Source organism: Raphanus sativus, chromosome 7, assembly GCF_000801105.2.
Source record: "Raphanus sativus cultivar WK10039 chromosome 7, ASM80110v3, whole genome shotgun sequence".
NCBI lineage: Eukaryota > Viridiplantae > Streptophyta > Magnoliopsida > Brassicales > Brassicaceae > Raphanus > Raphanus sativus.
The window spans coordinates 7,183,327-7,196,718 of record NC_079517.1 but is presented as its reverse complement, the minus strand read 5'-3'; the positions used below and the strand labels follow the sequence as shown (position 1 = coordinate 7,196,718).

The 13,392-nt window shown below is 34.8% G+C and overlaps 4 protein-coding genes across 5 annotated transcripts; 1 reads left to right on the top strand and 3 right to left on the bottom strand.

The window, feature by feature from the left end:
• Positions 1-590: 590 nt before the first annotated feature.
• On the top strand, positions 591-1,055 carry LOC130497779 (uncharacterized). The gene has a single exon (XM_056990942.1). It carries the CDS (start codon positions 591-593, stop codon positions 1,053-1,055), a length of 465 nt encoding a protein of 154 aa, XP_056846922.1.
• Positions 1,056-1,220: 165 nt separating this feature from the next.
• On the bottom strand, positions 1,221-3,388 carry LOC108815095 (serine carboxypeptidase-like 47). Its single transcript, XM_018587757.2, has 8 exons — positions 3,207-3,388; positions 2,919-3,087; positions 2,693-2,812; positions 2,476-2,619; positions 2,190-2,340; positions 1,758-2,105; positions 1,523-1,656; positions 1,221-1,426 (listed from the first exon to the last, which is right to left on the bottom strand). The coding sequence occupies exons 1-8, from the start codon at positions 3,353-3,355 to the stop codon at positions 1,325-1,327; spliced, it is 1,317 nt and encodes a 438-aa protein (XP_018443259.1). The 5' UTR covers positions 3,356-3,388; the 3' UTR covers positions 1,221-1,324.
• An 857-nt stretch (positions 3,389-4,245) lies between these two features.
• LOC108816079 (vacuolar protein sorting-associated protein 24 homolog 1) lies at positions 4,246-5,651 on the bottom strand. 2 transcript variants are annotated; one of them, XM_018588647.2, is made up of 6 exons: positions 5,468-5,651; positions 5,202-5,278; positions 5,017-5,119; positions 4,807-4,928; positions 4,524-4,718; positions 4,246-4,435 (listed from the first exon to the last, which is right to left on the bottom strand). In XM_018588647.2, the coding sequence occupies exons 1-6, from the start codon at positions 5,577-5,579 to the stop codon at positions 4,352-4,354; spliced, it is 693 nt and encodes a 230-aa protein (XP_018444149.1). In that variant the 5' UTR covers positions 5,580-5,651; the 3' UTR covers positions 4,246-4,351. The 2 variants fall into 2 exon arrangements, with proteins under 2 accessions (XP_018444149.1, XP_018444150.1); XM_018588648.2 differs by having other exon boundaries at positions 5,202-5,270; positions 5,468-5,606.
• Positions 5,652-6,770: 1,119 nt separating this feature from the next.
• On the bottom strand, positions 6,771-9,197 carry LOC108814526 (probable glucuronoxylan glucuronosyltransferase F8H). The gene is made up of 3 exons (XM_018587121.2): positions 8,086-9,197; positions 7,739-7,989; positions 6,771-7,606 (listed from the first exon to the last, which is right to left on the bottom strand). Exons 1-3 carry the CDS (start codon positions 8,764-8,766, stop codon positions 7,141-7,143), a joined length of 1,398 nt encoding a protein of 465 aa, XP_018442623.1. The 5' UTR covers positions 8,767-9,197; the 3' UTR covers positions 6,771-7,140.
• Positions 9,198-13,392: the final 4,195 nt, after the last annotated feature.

Sequence of the window (13,392 nt, the reverse complement as noted above, 5' to 3'; positions counted from 1 at the left end):
GGTACCTACTAAGAAAATATAATATGTTACAAAATTTAGAAATAAAGTTTAAATTAATTTCTGAAATACATATGACATAAGTGTATAGTTATGCAACTTGACATATTTAATATAGTTATAAAATATTATATTAAAATATTAAACACAAATATGATTAAAAAATAATAAAAATATAAAAATGAAATTTCTCACAAAAATTAAAACAGAAAATATACCCGCCCTTTCAAAGGGCGGGTCACAATCTAGTAAGCATTAAAAGATTATCCCTTTAGTTGAAACAGTCACAGAAAACTCTAACAGACCAAGAGATTGTCTATATTAAATATATTGGTAACTGTATTCGCTTTTTATTTATTAATCACCCTTCAATTTAAGAACACGTATTCGCTTTTTATTTATTAATCACCCTTCAATTTAAGAATGTACTAACTGTTGTCAATTCTCCAGATTTGAGAAACCGAAGGGAGACCATATATATATATATAGTGACACATAAATTCCTAGTACCTCACCAAAATAAAAGATATTTATATATTTCCATTACATAACGCACCTTTTCCCTACAATCAAAATTCATGGACACTCTTATAATGGTATCGATCATGACCCTAGTGCTCTTTGCTAGCTCCGGACCCGCGCATACCGCCACTCTTATCGTATCCAACCAGATGCAGAAACGTGCTAATGTTCCCGTCTTCGTCACATGTCAAGGCTCAGGTTCTAAGATGTATAAACCCGTCCCTTTGGGTCAACTGCTGATGATAGAGATTACACCTACTAGCGAACCAAATGCAACTGATGATATCACACCCACTGCTGGGAAAAATGATAAACCAGTGGGATTTAGAGTGTCGCAGGAGATGAGTTGCGTAGGTACCTTTTACGGCGAATCACGGGGCTTGCGCACTCAGCCATGGTACACATTGAAGAGCTCAGACAGAGAGTCGGTCGTGTGTAAAGATGTCTGTGTCGTCGTTGCCAAAGACAATGGGTTCTACCGTTGGAACAATGTCAAGAATACTTGGGATGCGATTATAATGGAAAGGTTCTGGTAACTTAATTCACGTTTCGATTCAAATGTTATATTTTCATCTACTTCTATTCTTAAGTTCTTAACAATTGAATAAATATTAATCCATTAAAAATAAGTTACTGTGGAAACTGGAAGCGAAATATTTTGGTTTTGAAAATAATTTCTTGTTTAAAGAAAATAACACCATTTATTTTTTAATTCAGACATACTTATCATTTATTGTTAATTCATCTCAATGATGGGACTTAGACAATTTGCAAGAAAGTGGTAACTACGAAGACGCATTCTATTTTATTTTAGCAATTTATTCAGCTTTCCTTGCATCCAAGTCTGAAGCATTTGTAGAGAAGCCTTTGGCTGGTCCATCGGAACCATATGTCCAGCATCACGTACCTGTTCCAAAAATTGAATTTACCAAAAAAGTCTCTCGTCAACTGCACTTTACAATTAAAATAGGTTATATATGTTCATCAGTTTTGTTCGGATTACCTTAAGAAAAGTGAGAGGACCGTGATTCTTCATTACACCGGCTTCTTTACCATTTACCATGAACGACACTGTCTTGGCTGTTCCAAATTCCTTCTGGCCTGACCAATTCATCTGCTCAACCCACCTGGAGTTTCCTGTACAAAGAAAATAAAACACAAACCCTCAGAAATGTATAAAACTAGAATAAAGCTAACAAGAACATAGACATATTGTGAAAATATAGATCAAACCTTACCAAGCCAATTACAAAGGAAATCATATTCTCCGGCATAGACTAGAAGGTTGATTCCATCTTCGATAAGAGTTGGGATCTTAACCTCGAGATTAATCATCCAATCCTCTATCATTGCTTGATTAACTGTCTCGTTGCACGATACAAAAGTGTTATCTCCAACGCCTAACGCTTTCCTTACCTTATCTTGGTTCAAGAAAGTTTCCAGATTGGAATTGTCATCACATATCAGTTCCCCACATTTCTTCCTCACGTCATAGGGATTCATGTCTACATTTTCAGCTTGTATATAGTAAGGGATTTGGTTGCAGACGTTGTAAGCATAAGCACACGCTAAACCACCATCAATATCTGAAGTTCACAAAATTATAGCTTTCTTAAAAAACAAAGCAATTGAGAGAGGACCAAATCCTATAAAATTCATATCCAAATTACTGCATTTTCTTATGGAGCTTTGACAGTTAACGTAAACTTGGTTGAGACTTTCATGATCAGACTGGGAGATTAACTTCATTTCCAGCGCATAATCCCCATATGCACCATACTGGATCTCAGGATTGGTGAAGCCGTTACCAATCGCAATACCCTGATTTTTCACCAAGATTAAACAAGAAATATCTAGTTAATATTAGAAGGACAAAAAAAAAGAAAGATAAAAAGCTTTAAAAGATTAAAGAAGAGGTTTAAAAACAGGTACTCACTAAGATTCATATTCACTTACCGTAAGTTTTATTGGAATCCCTTCATTATTTTTATTTCCAGTGTGAATGCGAGAAGCCAACGCTGGAATGTAGTGGCCTGCATAAGATTCCCCCGTGATAAAGAAATCGTTCCTAACGAGTTGTGGATGGTCCGTGAAAAACACCTAACAAAGTTCAAAACAAAACGAGCTCAAATCATTATAGTTCAAATCTTTCAGAAGTAAACAACAATGGAACCTGAAGGAAATTGTAGAGGTCATTGCTCACACCAGTCTCGTCATGCCGGAGAACGTCAGTGTCCGATATGTTACTGAAACCTGTCCCAACTGGTTGGTCAACGTAAATTATATTGGAGACCTGTTGAAAACAAAAGTTAGTTGAATGGTTGGAAATAATGTTTCTTGACCCACAAGAACACACATTTTTCTTTAAAGATGATTATTTTTCTATTAACTATTCCAACCTGGTTCCAACTATACTTGTTCCGAGAGAGAGAGAGATCTTCAGTTAGAATGAACGGACCATTCTCAGTGAATAGACCAAAGCTGCTACTACAACCCGGTCCACCCGATAGCCAGATCACAACTGGATCCGTTATGTTGTTCTGTGACTCAAAGAAGAAATAGAACAACCTGTGAATGGCAGAACCATCAACATTACCACAAAAATCAGGAACGGTTAAATGCTTCAATTTATATTAACGAGCTGCTAAAACCAATTACAAACTAATTTTAATTGGTTAAGAGTTCACCTTGATGATTTCGTATTTGGCAAGTTGTAGTAGCCAGCATGATGAGCCAATTCTTCTAGGTAAGGATCACTGGAAACGTAACCGTGTAGGAAGTGGGAGAAAATGAAAACGAAGAAGAGGAAAGGAAGAGAGAATATCTTGGATTTCATATTTTTGGTAAATTTTCTCTTGCGACTTTGAACAGGTATTTAAAAGACTCAATTCACACACACAAAGATTGATACTTCTCATAGTATTAATATTCCATATTAAATGACATTCTCAGTACGTAATATGGGTTTCCAAACATAACATGTGTCTTACGACCAATCTTGTATACTCTCCAACATAAAATTTATGATCCTACTTAAATTTTGTGTCTTTGACAATCTTGTATACTCTCCAACATTACATGAGGTGAATTATGCATTTTAATTGTCACTATGAGACTATGAGTTGCTTTCGATATATTGTAACATTACATGAGTTGGACTATGCATGTTGATTGTCAGTAGCTACAAGTTGCTCTCGTCATTAATATATATTTGCAAACGCTATAAATAAGAATTAATTTAGAGATATATGATGTCTAGAGAGTTTGGAATTATTACATGTCCTATGAAACTAAACTCTCATAAATCATGATTCTTTAATACCTAACTTTTGTTGTTTTCTGTTTGATATAAGCAAAGACATGGAACGTGTATCCCAATCGTAAACGTGGTGACATTTTCGTGTCATTCTTTGTTTGACTATGAGCTAGTGTATAGGTGGTGTCTCTTGCTTAGTGTCAGTGTAGACTAGTTAATATACAAGTATTATGAATATATGATCCTCTACATATATGGTTATGACCATTTCACATCTATCACATTTATATCATGGATTCAACCACCTTTAGATTATGCAGGTGATGATCATAAACCAAGCACATTATATGGTTCTTCAAAGCACGTATCAGCATTTAGATTCTTTTAAGTCGTTTATTGTAAACTTAACCGAAAGTCCGATGAACCATAGTATAAGAGCAAGAAAATTTTGGATGAAATACGATTTAAAGAATCGAAACTTAGTTAACAAAAGAAACCTTATGATTAAATTGCATACGGTTAGTTCAATTATATTATACAATACACGGTATAATAAAAAAAGTCAATTGGAATCAGTTAGGATCTAACTTTTGCAAGCCGAGCTCGAATCTCCTCCAGTTCTTCCTCATCGTCATCATCACCTTCTGCAATTGCTTCTTCCTGCAAATTGCAACTTCTTCTTTACGAATCTAATCTCCAAGTTGTTATGGTTTCGAAAGTACAAAATTTTGTTTGGATGAGAGCTTACCTCGCGGGAAGTGCTAGCCTTGTGCGCAGGTACCTTTATCCTTTCCTTCCTGACAGCTTCTGGGAGCTCAGCAGCGGTTTCTCCAGCAATAGCTGTCAATACTTGATCAACCTCATCGTCGATCTCATCTTCCATATCCTCAGAATCCAGTGCATTGTCAATGGCATCATTCACAAACTCCTCAATCACTCCAGCCTGAATATATCAAAGCAACAAAAAGATTCAATAGGGAAGGATGATACAAACAGTGAAGAAGCAGTGAAGACAAACAAAAGAGGGGTACCTTAGTCATCTCTTTGCTGAACTCCTGCATAGTTGCAGCCATTTGGGGGGCTTTCATGAGGTTATTGACTAGCTTCATAACCTCTGCGCTCTTGGACAGATGCCCAACTGTTCGAGCAACAGCTGAAGAATATATATATATATATATATGTGTTAGTAACTGATAACACAAACACATTGCAAAAGTCTAAGCTTTATATATTAATTATACCAACACTTTCACCGAGGTGCATTGAAATGGAATTCATCTGCGCTTTGTTTTCGTATAGACGGTTCACTGTTCTTCTCGAACTCACAATCTCCTTAGCAAGCGCCTTGTAAAACCAGAGAAACATTTGAAAAGTGAGAACAAAGAACAAAAGAGCTAAGCTTTGTTGGGTGTTGTTGTTACTCTACCTTGGCTGAGACCATATCATTTCGCTTTGCAGCTTCTTTAATAGCTTTCTGTACATTTCTCTCTTCTTTCTGTATATCTAAAAAAAACCCTTGTGAATCATTATCCGATCCCAACCCCGATTCAGATTTGATTTATCGCAATTTGGGGTGTAATCAACCAAACCCATCAATCTAATTTCAGCTAGAATCATTAAAGTTGACAACTTTATCCTGAACCCAAAAAAAAAACCCTAAATTTCACCAACGTGAAGGGATGAAAATAGAACCTCGGATTTGGCGTTCGATGTTACGACACTCCTGACGAAGCTTACGTTGCCAATCACGCAAGATTTGCTTCGGATCAGGCTTTGGCTTTATTATCTTCATCACTCTCTCCATTCCTTCGCTGTGTTCTGTTTCGCTCTCTTCTTACAAACAATATTTTGTATTATGGGACCTATAAGTTTTGAAACTAAAATATGCAAATTATATAGTTCCCTTAATTATTAACTGCATTTGTTTAAGAAATGTGAAACTAATTTTTAATTTTCAGGCCCTTGTGGAGTATGGTCGGGTTCGGCCCAACATAACAATAGTATACCCTAAGAATAAACAAAAAAATTGGCCTTTTTATATGAACTTGAGACTAAATCTTAAGTTTTAAATTTAGATATATAGGTCCTACTAAGATTTAGACCCTCTATGTCTCTCTAACCAATCCATAGAGCAAGCGAAATAGAGAATGGTACTTGACTAGTGACCATACCATTTATACATGAGATATACTATTATATCACTATGTCACTTTCCTTCTAATCAAAACATTAATGTAAAGGATGGATCATTCTTTTTGTTGCGGTTTAAGCAGCATCACAACTCTGCGAGAGAAGAAAGGACGACAATAATACAAACGTAGAAAGATTATTGTAAGAACAATATGTTGTCGTATATGTTTTTGGTTATATAACATTCATTCATATCCGTCCATATGATAGGCTCAATTATCAATTGCAGTACTGTTTAGTGATGATATCTACAAGACGTATGATAATAAATAAAGAAAGGTGGGCCTGCAAAACAAACTGGAGTATTATTATATATAGATATTACATTTATTGGGTTATATGCATCTTCTGACACACTAGCTGTCTCTTGCTCACATTTCTCTGTCTTTCGTCTTTCCCAATACAACTCGACCCTCTTTATTCATTCACTTTCCACAACTTTATACACATAATTAATCTTACCTTAACAATTAGTAGTATATTTAAGCACGGTCAACTAGATCTTAGATCCGAGTTTCTATGTTTTGTGTTGAGTTGAATTGAGTTTCGATCAGATTGTTTTATGTTGAATTTTTGCATATAATAAAGTTAGCTGAGTGAAAACCAATTTTAAAAGGTGTTAAAGCTTCTGAGACTGATTAAAAAACTAACTGTTAATAAGACTGTGATTTGGTAGGTGCGTTCGGCTAGTTGTCAACTCTTCGAAGAATCTCGCTTTAGTCGAATGAATGGGTCATTTCATCGAACTAATAATGCAAAAACCCAAAGTATATTATATCAAAGCACAGTAAAAATCAAAAGGTAATTTTACGAGTTTAAACTGCATTCGTGTTAAAATTGATAAAGTTGTTTACAATGATTGAATTTTAAACTAGGAATAGTGATTTGATTTAACCCTGCATGCATTTCGATCTACAAGTCCTTTTACTATATTCAAAGAATTATATGACTACTAAACCAAAGAATTACACGTCAGCATACTTTACACTTTACTTCCCTGAGTCACATGTTAATCCACTCATTGATAGCCAGCTCAGCTGACATCTCACGTGCCCAAGTTAAGCTCTTTCACGTTATGGACCCCACACGAGACATCCGGATTCCCAGTATCGACAAAAGTCCCAAAAATTCCAGCCTGGCATCAGTCTAGACAAAGCAGCACACGTGTCGATTACTCATTGGCCCATAACCCTTGATCTCTTGTTCGATCGATCGAGCTTTCTCCGCAACGCCTCGAGAATATGCCACGTGGCATCTCCTTCCATCATCGGCACATTGTACAAGAGGGCCCGCTTGAACGCCGGCTCACGTAAGTTCCGCTGTATCGCAGACAAATTAGTAGCCGCCACGCGCTCTAATATCTTGCGCAGATTCCTCACGTCTTTCTCAGCAACCGTGAGAGAGATCTCCGACCACCGCACCGTCTCCGAGAACGGTAACTGAATCCCATCCGCGATAACCACGGGCACGCACCCCAACACGGCGGATTCCACTAGCCTAGGACTCCACGGGGCCCACCCGAGAGGACAGAGACAAAACACCGATCTCACGATCTCTGATCGGTATCCAGCGAACCGGTGCCGGTTAAGATAAAACCGTCTTCTCCCACCGTATTTCTTCAAAATCGCCGTTCTCACTCCCCTGGCACGCCGAGAAGTGGCAATTTAGTAATTAATTTTTTTTTTTTAAAACACAAAATGCAAAACTTCAAAGTCAACAAGGTAACGAAAAGAAAAAAATCAAGAAAGGTTTTGGCTACTACTACGCACGCACTTGCTGTAAAAGCGTCCGCTTATATTCTTAGGGTTGACTTCCATCTTCCCTCGGAAGAACGCCCATATATCTCGCCGTCCGTTCGCCGGAGCTTTTTCTAATGCTCTCTGCACACTCGCCGGCGGAATATACGGCGGGATCACCACATGCTCCGCTTCTTGACACGGATGCTTGTACTTGACTCCAAACGTTTGTAAAATTATCGAATTTTTCATAAATTCCGGAATCCCTTCCTCAATCGCCATATCCTCCTTCACAAAATCAAAACCAAAATAAAAATAAAAACTTTTTTATGAATTAAAAAAAATAAAAATCAAAACTTTATTTGAGGAGTTTAGTTTTATTACCATGGCGTGGAAACATGCGCCGAAGTCATGTGAAGCGACAAAGACGTGGTCGGAGCCTCGAGTCCGGTTCCAGAAGGGGTATTTCTCGGAGATGAAATCGACGGCGGAGCTGATGAGGGAGCGAGCGTGGCTCAGAGAAGGGAAGCCGTTGGCTGTTGAGAAGTTGCAGGAGACGTAGACGGGGACGAAGAAGAAGTCTGCTTCTTCCGGGTCCAACGTACGGACGGAGGAGTCTGAGAGAAGGGCGCGGTGGATGGCCACCTCCGCCGCGAACAGGTGAGTGGCGCACCGGTCCGACGCCGTCGCCCAGTCGGAGTTGAACCTCGCCGGTAGATCGTAAACGTATATCTTCATTCCGGTGAAGGGAGCTGGTTTGAGGATGGCGGGAGATTCGATGAGGGCGCGAGATGGGAGGGAGGAGGAGGAGGTTTGGTGGTTAGAGAGGAGGCTTGTTGTTGTGGTGGTTGATGGTGAGGATTGGTCTCCGGCGAAGTAAGATGTGAAGAGATAGAGAGATAGGAACAACCAGATGAGCCATGTGTAATAGTTTCTGAAGAAGAGGAAGGAGAGGTTTCTTTTGTTGTGTCCACCAACTCTGTTGTTGTTTAGCTGCATTTTGACGACGAAACCTGTCTTCTTCTTCGTTTTGTTGATGCTAGGTCTCTTAATGTCAAGCGACATTGCTTGATTTGTAAGAGGAGCAAAGATAGTTGTGTTTCTGGTGATGATAATGATTGAGAAGTAGAAATCAAGGGATAGAGATTGGGAGAAATGTAGAGAAAGGGTCGTTGGTGTTTCTTTGTTTTTCTATTAAAATTTGGATCAAGATTGGTGTGATCTGGTTCTCATCATTCTCTCGTGTCATGGGTTTGGTTCGGATCCAATGGGCGTCATAAAGAATTAAAAAAACAAACAAAAAACAGAAATTTTCAGACAAGAGAGAGAAAGAGGTCACATGGCGATGCAATGGAGCAGAATGGAGCTCGGCAATGGTCTCGGGTTCATCGCTTGGTCGTCTCGTAACCGTACCACTTAAATGTAACATGACTATAATACCCATGTAATTATTACTTTGCGCATTTGTGTAAGTTGGAAAGGACATGGCTTCACAGATGGTCTCTTGATAAACTAGTTTTGGATAATTTTAGCTAATTATTGGAAGGTTTTTGTTTTGGATAATTTTAGCTAATTATTGGAAGGTTTTTGTTTCTTTGTTTATAACGTGTGATGCTTAGAAGTTAGCTGGGATTTTTATTTGTCACTTGATAAAAATCTACTTCTATAACTCACATGTGGTTGTATTAAGTTTGCTTATCATCATCTACTCCTTATATGTATCATCCCAATCAAAATTGACAAAATTAATATAGGGAAAAAATGGATGAATATAGATCAGAAAAAATAGGGAAATCAAACTGATTTTTACGTCTGAGGTATTTGAAAGTGAGCAGCCAAGCATACATCATATTTCATCCCAAATGAGTATTAAAACACCGGTTTTTGGTCCAGTATTTTAAACTCGGATATCAGATTAAATTATAAATATCAGTTCAAAAAGAAAAAAAATATAATTATAGGATAAGTAAAATATGGACTCGAACAAATACTTTTTTTTTATCAAAGGACTCGAACAAATACATATATACATTATTGTATGGGGCTTGAAAAGCAGCGCAAAGGTATCTAAAAAGCTTACAAGGGCACTGGCCACTGGGTGTGGGGAGAATGAGTGCAATATATTTACAGGCAGAAAAATCCATTTTCTTTGTTAGGTTGTATTGATTCGCTCTTTTACTTCCTATGGAAATTGGAAATTGTTTGGTTATTATCAGAATGTACCGTTATTATGGCCATACATACATGCAATGAACTTTCTGTATACTCTTTGTTATTCGCTTTCAGTGGAGTAAAATGGGGAAACGAACTGATTACTGATATTAATCATATTTTCATTAATGGTCAATTAATCATCACACCAATCAGTTTTGTTCCGCAGAAGACAAGTGGTTAAGAACACGGACGAAGCCTGAGAAGATGAAAGCTCGAAATCTTTCTCTCTCTATTAGGCATAAACATTAATGGCCACTTGATAAAACGAAATAATTATATTTTGCTTCTCTTTCTGGTCTCAGTGGCCAAATTTCTCGACGTGATGTTATCTAAAAGAACTTATACGTGAATAACGTGATTGATTAAGTGACTTCACAACACAAAGTTTTAAATCTTGTCATTGTAACGGCGAAAACAAAATCTACCTTCACAGCCACATGGATGAGAATTCAACTTTATCTTCGATATTAAAGTGACTGGACCAATGACAAAAACGGTTGATTAATAACGTTTCTGTTGAAATTTCTATGTATATACTATACTGTATATATATATATATATTAAAGTTGAGCTACTTATTTTGCGCTTTCTAATCACCTATCTAGGCAGTATGAGAAAGCTATAGTAAATGAAACATTTAATACTATAACCAACCCAATTCACAGTTTCACACACACTTACTCACCTAGCCATAAAAGGCTGTGAATATATATACATCGAGACAGAAAAGGATTTACATGCATCTATGCAGCATTGAAAGAAAAGAATGACTAAACCGGATCTCTGTTTCTAATCTGAATCTGAATGGGGATTGTGACACACGACTCACACACCATCCCCTATATATTAATCCTGGAACATCTATCTTATTAAAACAGAAACATTCTGTTGGACCTAACATTTATTTTGTAAGTTTTTAAATTAAATACACCTTTATACTTTATAGTTAAACCTACATTAAATCACTAATGTTACTTTCTTTATACTACTATCCATGTTTCCAAACAATATACTTATTTCTTTGTACTACTATCAATGTTTCCAAACAATATATTTTTTATACTACTATCAATGTTTCCAGACAATACAATAATTAATCTTAGTTATTTTATATCTATCATTTTCTCTTTAGAATTTTGTAGAAACATCATAATTTCATAAATTGCAAAATAATAAACTTTAAAATTTGGATTATAAGATTACAAATTATGAAACTATTACAATTTAAATCCAATTAGATTATATATCGGTCATCCATCAGTTCAATCGGTTAGTCTCGAGGTTTAGTGATTTTTTTAATATGAATATTTTAAAAAGAGTAATTCTTGGGTTCACTCCCTAGGGTGAACCTCTAGGTTCACCCACCAATAGGAGTTCACCATTTTGTATTCAATATCTTTTAAAAAAGGAAACAAAATATTGTCATATTTTTAAAATTAAAAAAGATAAGAATAAATAAAAAAATAAAATTAGTTGGAAACAAAAAAAACTTTTAAAAAGAATTTTAATGTCATCGACAAAATATTAAACCCTAAATACTAAACCCTAAACCCTAAATACTAAACCCTAAACCCTTTTATATCTTAGACCCGTGGGTAAATCTTAAACCCTTGGATAATCTTAAATTTTAGGGTTTATGATTTATCCAAGGGTTTAAGATTTACCCATGGGTTTAGGGTATAGTATTTAGGGTTTAGGGTTTTGTGTTTTGCTGACGGTACTAAAATTACTTTAAAAAATTCAAGAATTTAGAATTTGTCCAAGGGTTTAGGGTTTACCCAATGGTTTAGGGTTTAGGATTTAGGGTTTAGGGTTTAGCATTTTAGTGATGGTATTAAATTTTTTTTTTTAAATTTTTTTTTCAACTACTATTGTTTTTTATTTTAATTCTTGAGCTTTTATTTTTTAATTTTTTAAAAAATATAATATAACTTGACAATATTTTATTTCCTTTTCTAAAAGATATTAAATATAAAATGGTGAACTCCTATTGGTGGGTGAACCTAGAGGTTCACCCTAGGGAGTGAACCCAAGAATTACTCTTTTAAAAACCAAAATTGAATTGTCAGATCTCCGGATTAACGGGTATAATCACAATCGGGTTGAATTTAAAAACACTGATTTAAATGCAAAAATATTTTAAATACACACTCTTTAAAAGTTACCAAAATATTTGTTAAGTTATTAGTGAAATTTTTTATCGTAAAATATTCCGCGCTTCCAAAGCGCGGGTCAAAATCTAGTTGCAATATTATTTGGTAACCACGTGTCATCATGAGAATTATTCTGAGGATTGTTAGAGAAATAAGTTGGTCCATCTACACATATATTATAGTTTTTATTAAATAACTATTAAATCAATTATTAATATACAAAAGAATATTCTCTATTGTTTCCTTAAATAAAAGCTACGGAACTTCCTAATATGATTGACATATATATCACCATTAATGATTATGAATAATAAAGATTTGATAATAATTTTTTATACTCTATACTTTTCGTTTAATTTTATTTGTCAAAATAAATTAAACAATCACATTAAGCATATAATAAAAAAATTTATATTTTTTCTTATATGTTGTATTTCGAATTTTTTAAAAACGATTATAAATTACTAAAAATGGTACAAGCCTCACATTGAAAATTTTGTGATCAATGGTAACTTTTTTTCAGTTCAGCCTATCGTTTTTAATGGGTCTTGAACATTTTTTAATGATTAACTAAATAAATCATGTACATAAAATAAAGGGTTTTGGTTTAAAAGTTGTTGCATACCCAAAATCAGTATGAACCATCGTCACTTTCATTTAAAATTTGGTTACAATAAAAAATATATGGTTGGGAAAAAAATCTGAATCCAAATAACCGAACCAAATCCAATCTACAAAATAGTATAGAACTTTAATCAATTTGGTTAGATATCTAAACATGTTTAAAATTTTGGTATCTAAAAACCAGAACCGAACCCGATTCGGACCAAAATATTTTGGGTATCCGAGTATATTCGAATCAAATTTATATACTTAAATATATTATTTTTAAAAATTAATATCTCAAAGAAATATACAAAATACTTAAGATGTTTTTAAATTGTCCAAAATATTTAGAAATATATAAAAATAGTAAAAATTATATATTTAAAATAACTAAACATTACTCAAAATACCAAAATACTGAAAATATCTATTCATTTTCTATCCAAATATTTAAGTTAAACCAATTTTTATGTTAAATTTAAATTTTTTGGTATACATTATTCAAATTTATATGTAACATATTATTTTTATTTTTATGTTTTGAGAAATTTAAAGTATATATGAACTTTAAGTTTTTAAAAAATTAAATGGGTTATCTGAATCTAAAACCAAACCGAACATATAAAGATTCGAACCAAATTTGCAAAGATCCAAACCGAACATAACCAAACCAAATGATACCTACCCACATGTCATCCCTAATCAAATGTAAAAAAAT

What these genes read in the sequence shown, in the direction of transcription:
- LOC108815095 (XM_018587757.2), bottom strand. Translation starts at nt 3,355, where the DNA reads ATGAAATCCAAGATATTCTCTCTTCCTTTCCTCTTCTTCGTTTTCATT. An exon ending in CCAAATACGAAATCATCAAG is followed by an intron (nt 3,088 to 3,206) that starts GTGAACTCTTAA and finishes TGCCATTCACAG; the next exon opens with GTTGTTCTATTTCTTCTTTG. An exon ending in ACCTCTACAATTTCCTTCAG is followed by an intron (nt 2,620 to 2,692) that starts GTTCCATTGTTG and finishes GAACTTTGTTAG; the next exon opens with GTGTTTTTCACGGACCATCC.
- LOC108814526 (XM_018587121.2), bottom strand. Translation starts at nt 8,766, where the DNA reads ATGTCGCTTGACATTAAGAGACCTAGCATCAACAAAACGAAGAAGAAG. An exon ending in GCGCATGTTTCCACGCCATG is followed by an intron (nt 7,990 to 8,085) that starts GTAATAAAACTA and finishes GATTTTGTGAAG; the next exon opens with GAGGATATGGCGATTGAGGA. An exon ending in AGCGGACGCTTTTACAGCAA is followed by an intron (nt 7,607 to 7,738) that starts GTGCGTGCGTAG and finishes TCGGCGTGCCAG; the next exon opens with GGGAGTGAGAACGGCGATTT.
- LOC108816079 (XM_018588647.2), bottom strand. Translation starts at nt 5,579, where the DNA reads ATGGAGAGAGTGATGAAGATAATAAAGCCAAAGCCTGATCCGAAGCAA. An exon ending in GCACCTCGGTGAAAGTGTTG is followed by an intron (nt 4,929 to 5,016) that starts GTATAATTAATA and finishes TATATTCTTCAG; the next exon opens with CTGTTGCTCGAACAGTTGGG. An exon ending in TCAGCAAAGAGATGACTAAG is followed by an intron (nt 4,719 to 4,806) that starts GTACCCCTCTTT and finishes TGATATATTCAG; the next exon opens with GCTGGAGTGATTGAGGAGTT.
- LOC130497779 (XM_056990942.1), top strand. Translation starts at nt 591, where the DNA reads ATGGTATCGATCATGACCCTAGTGCTCTTTGCTAGCTCCGGACCCGCG.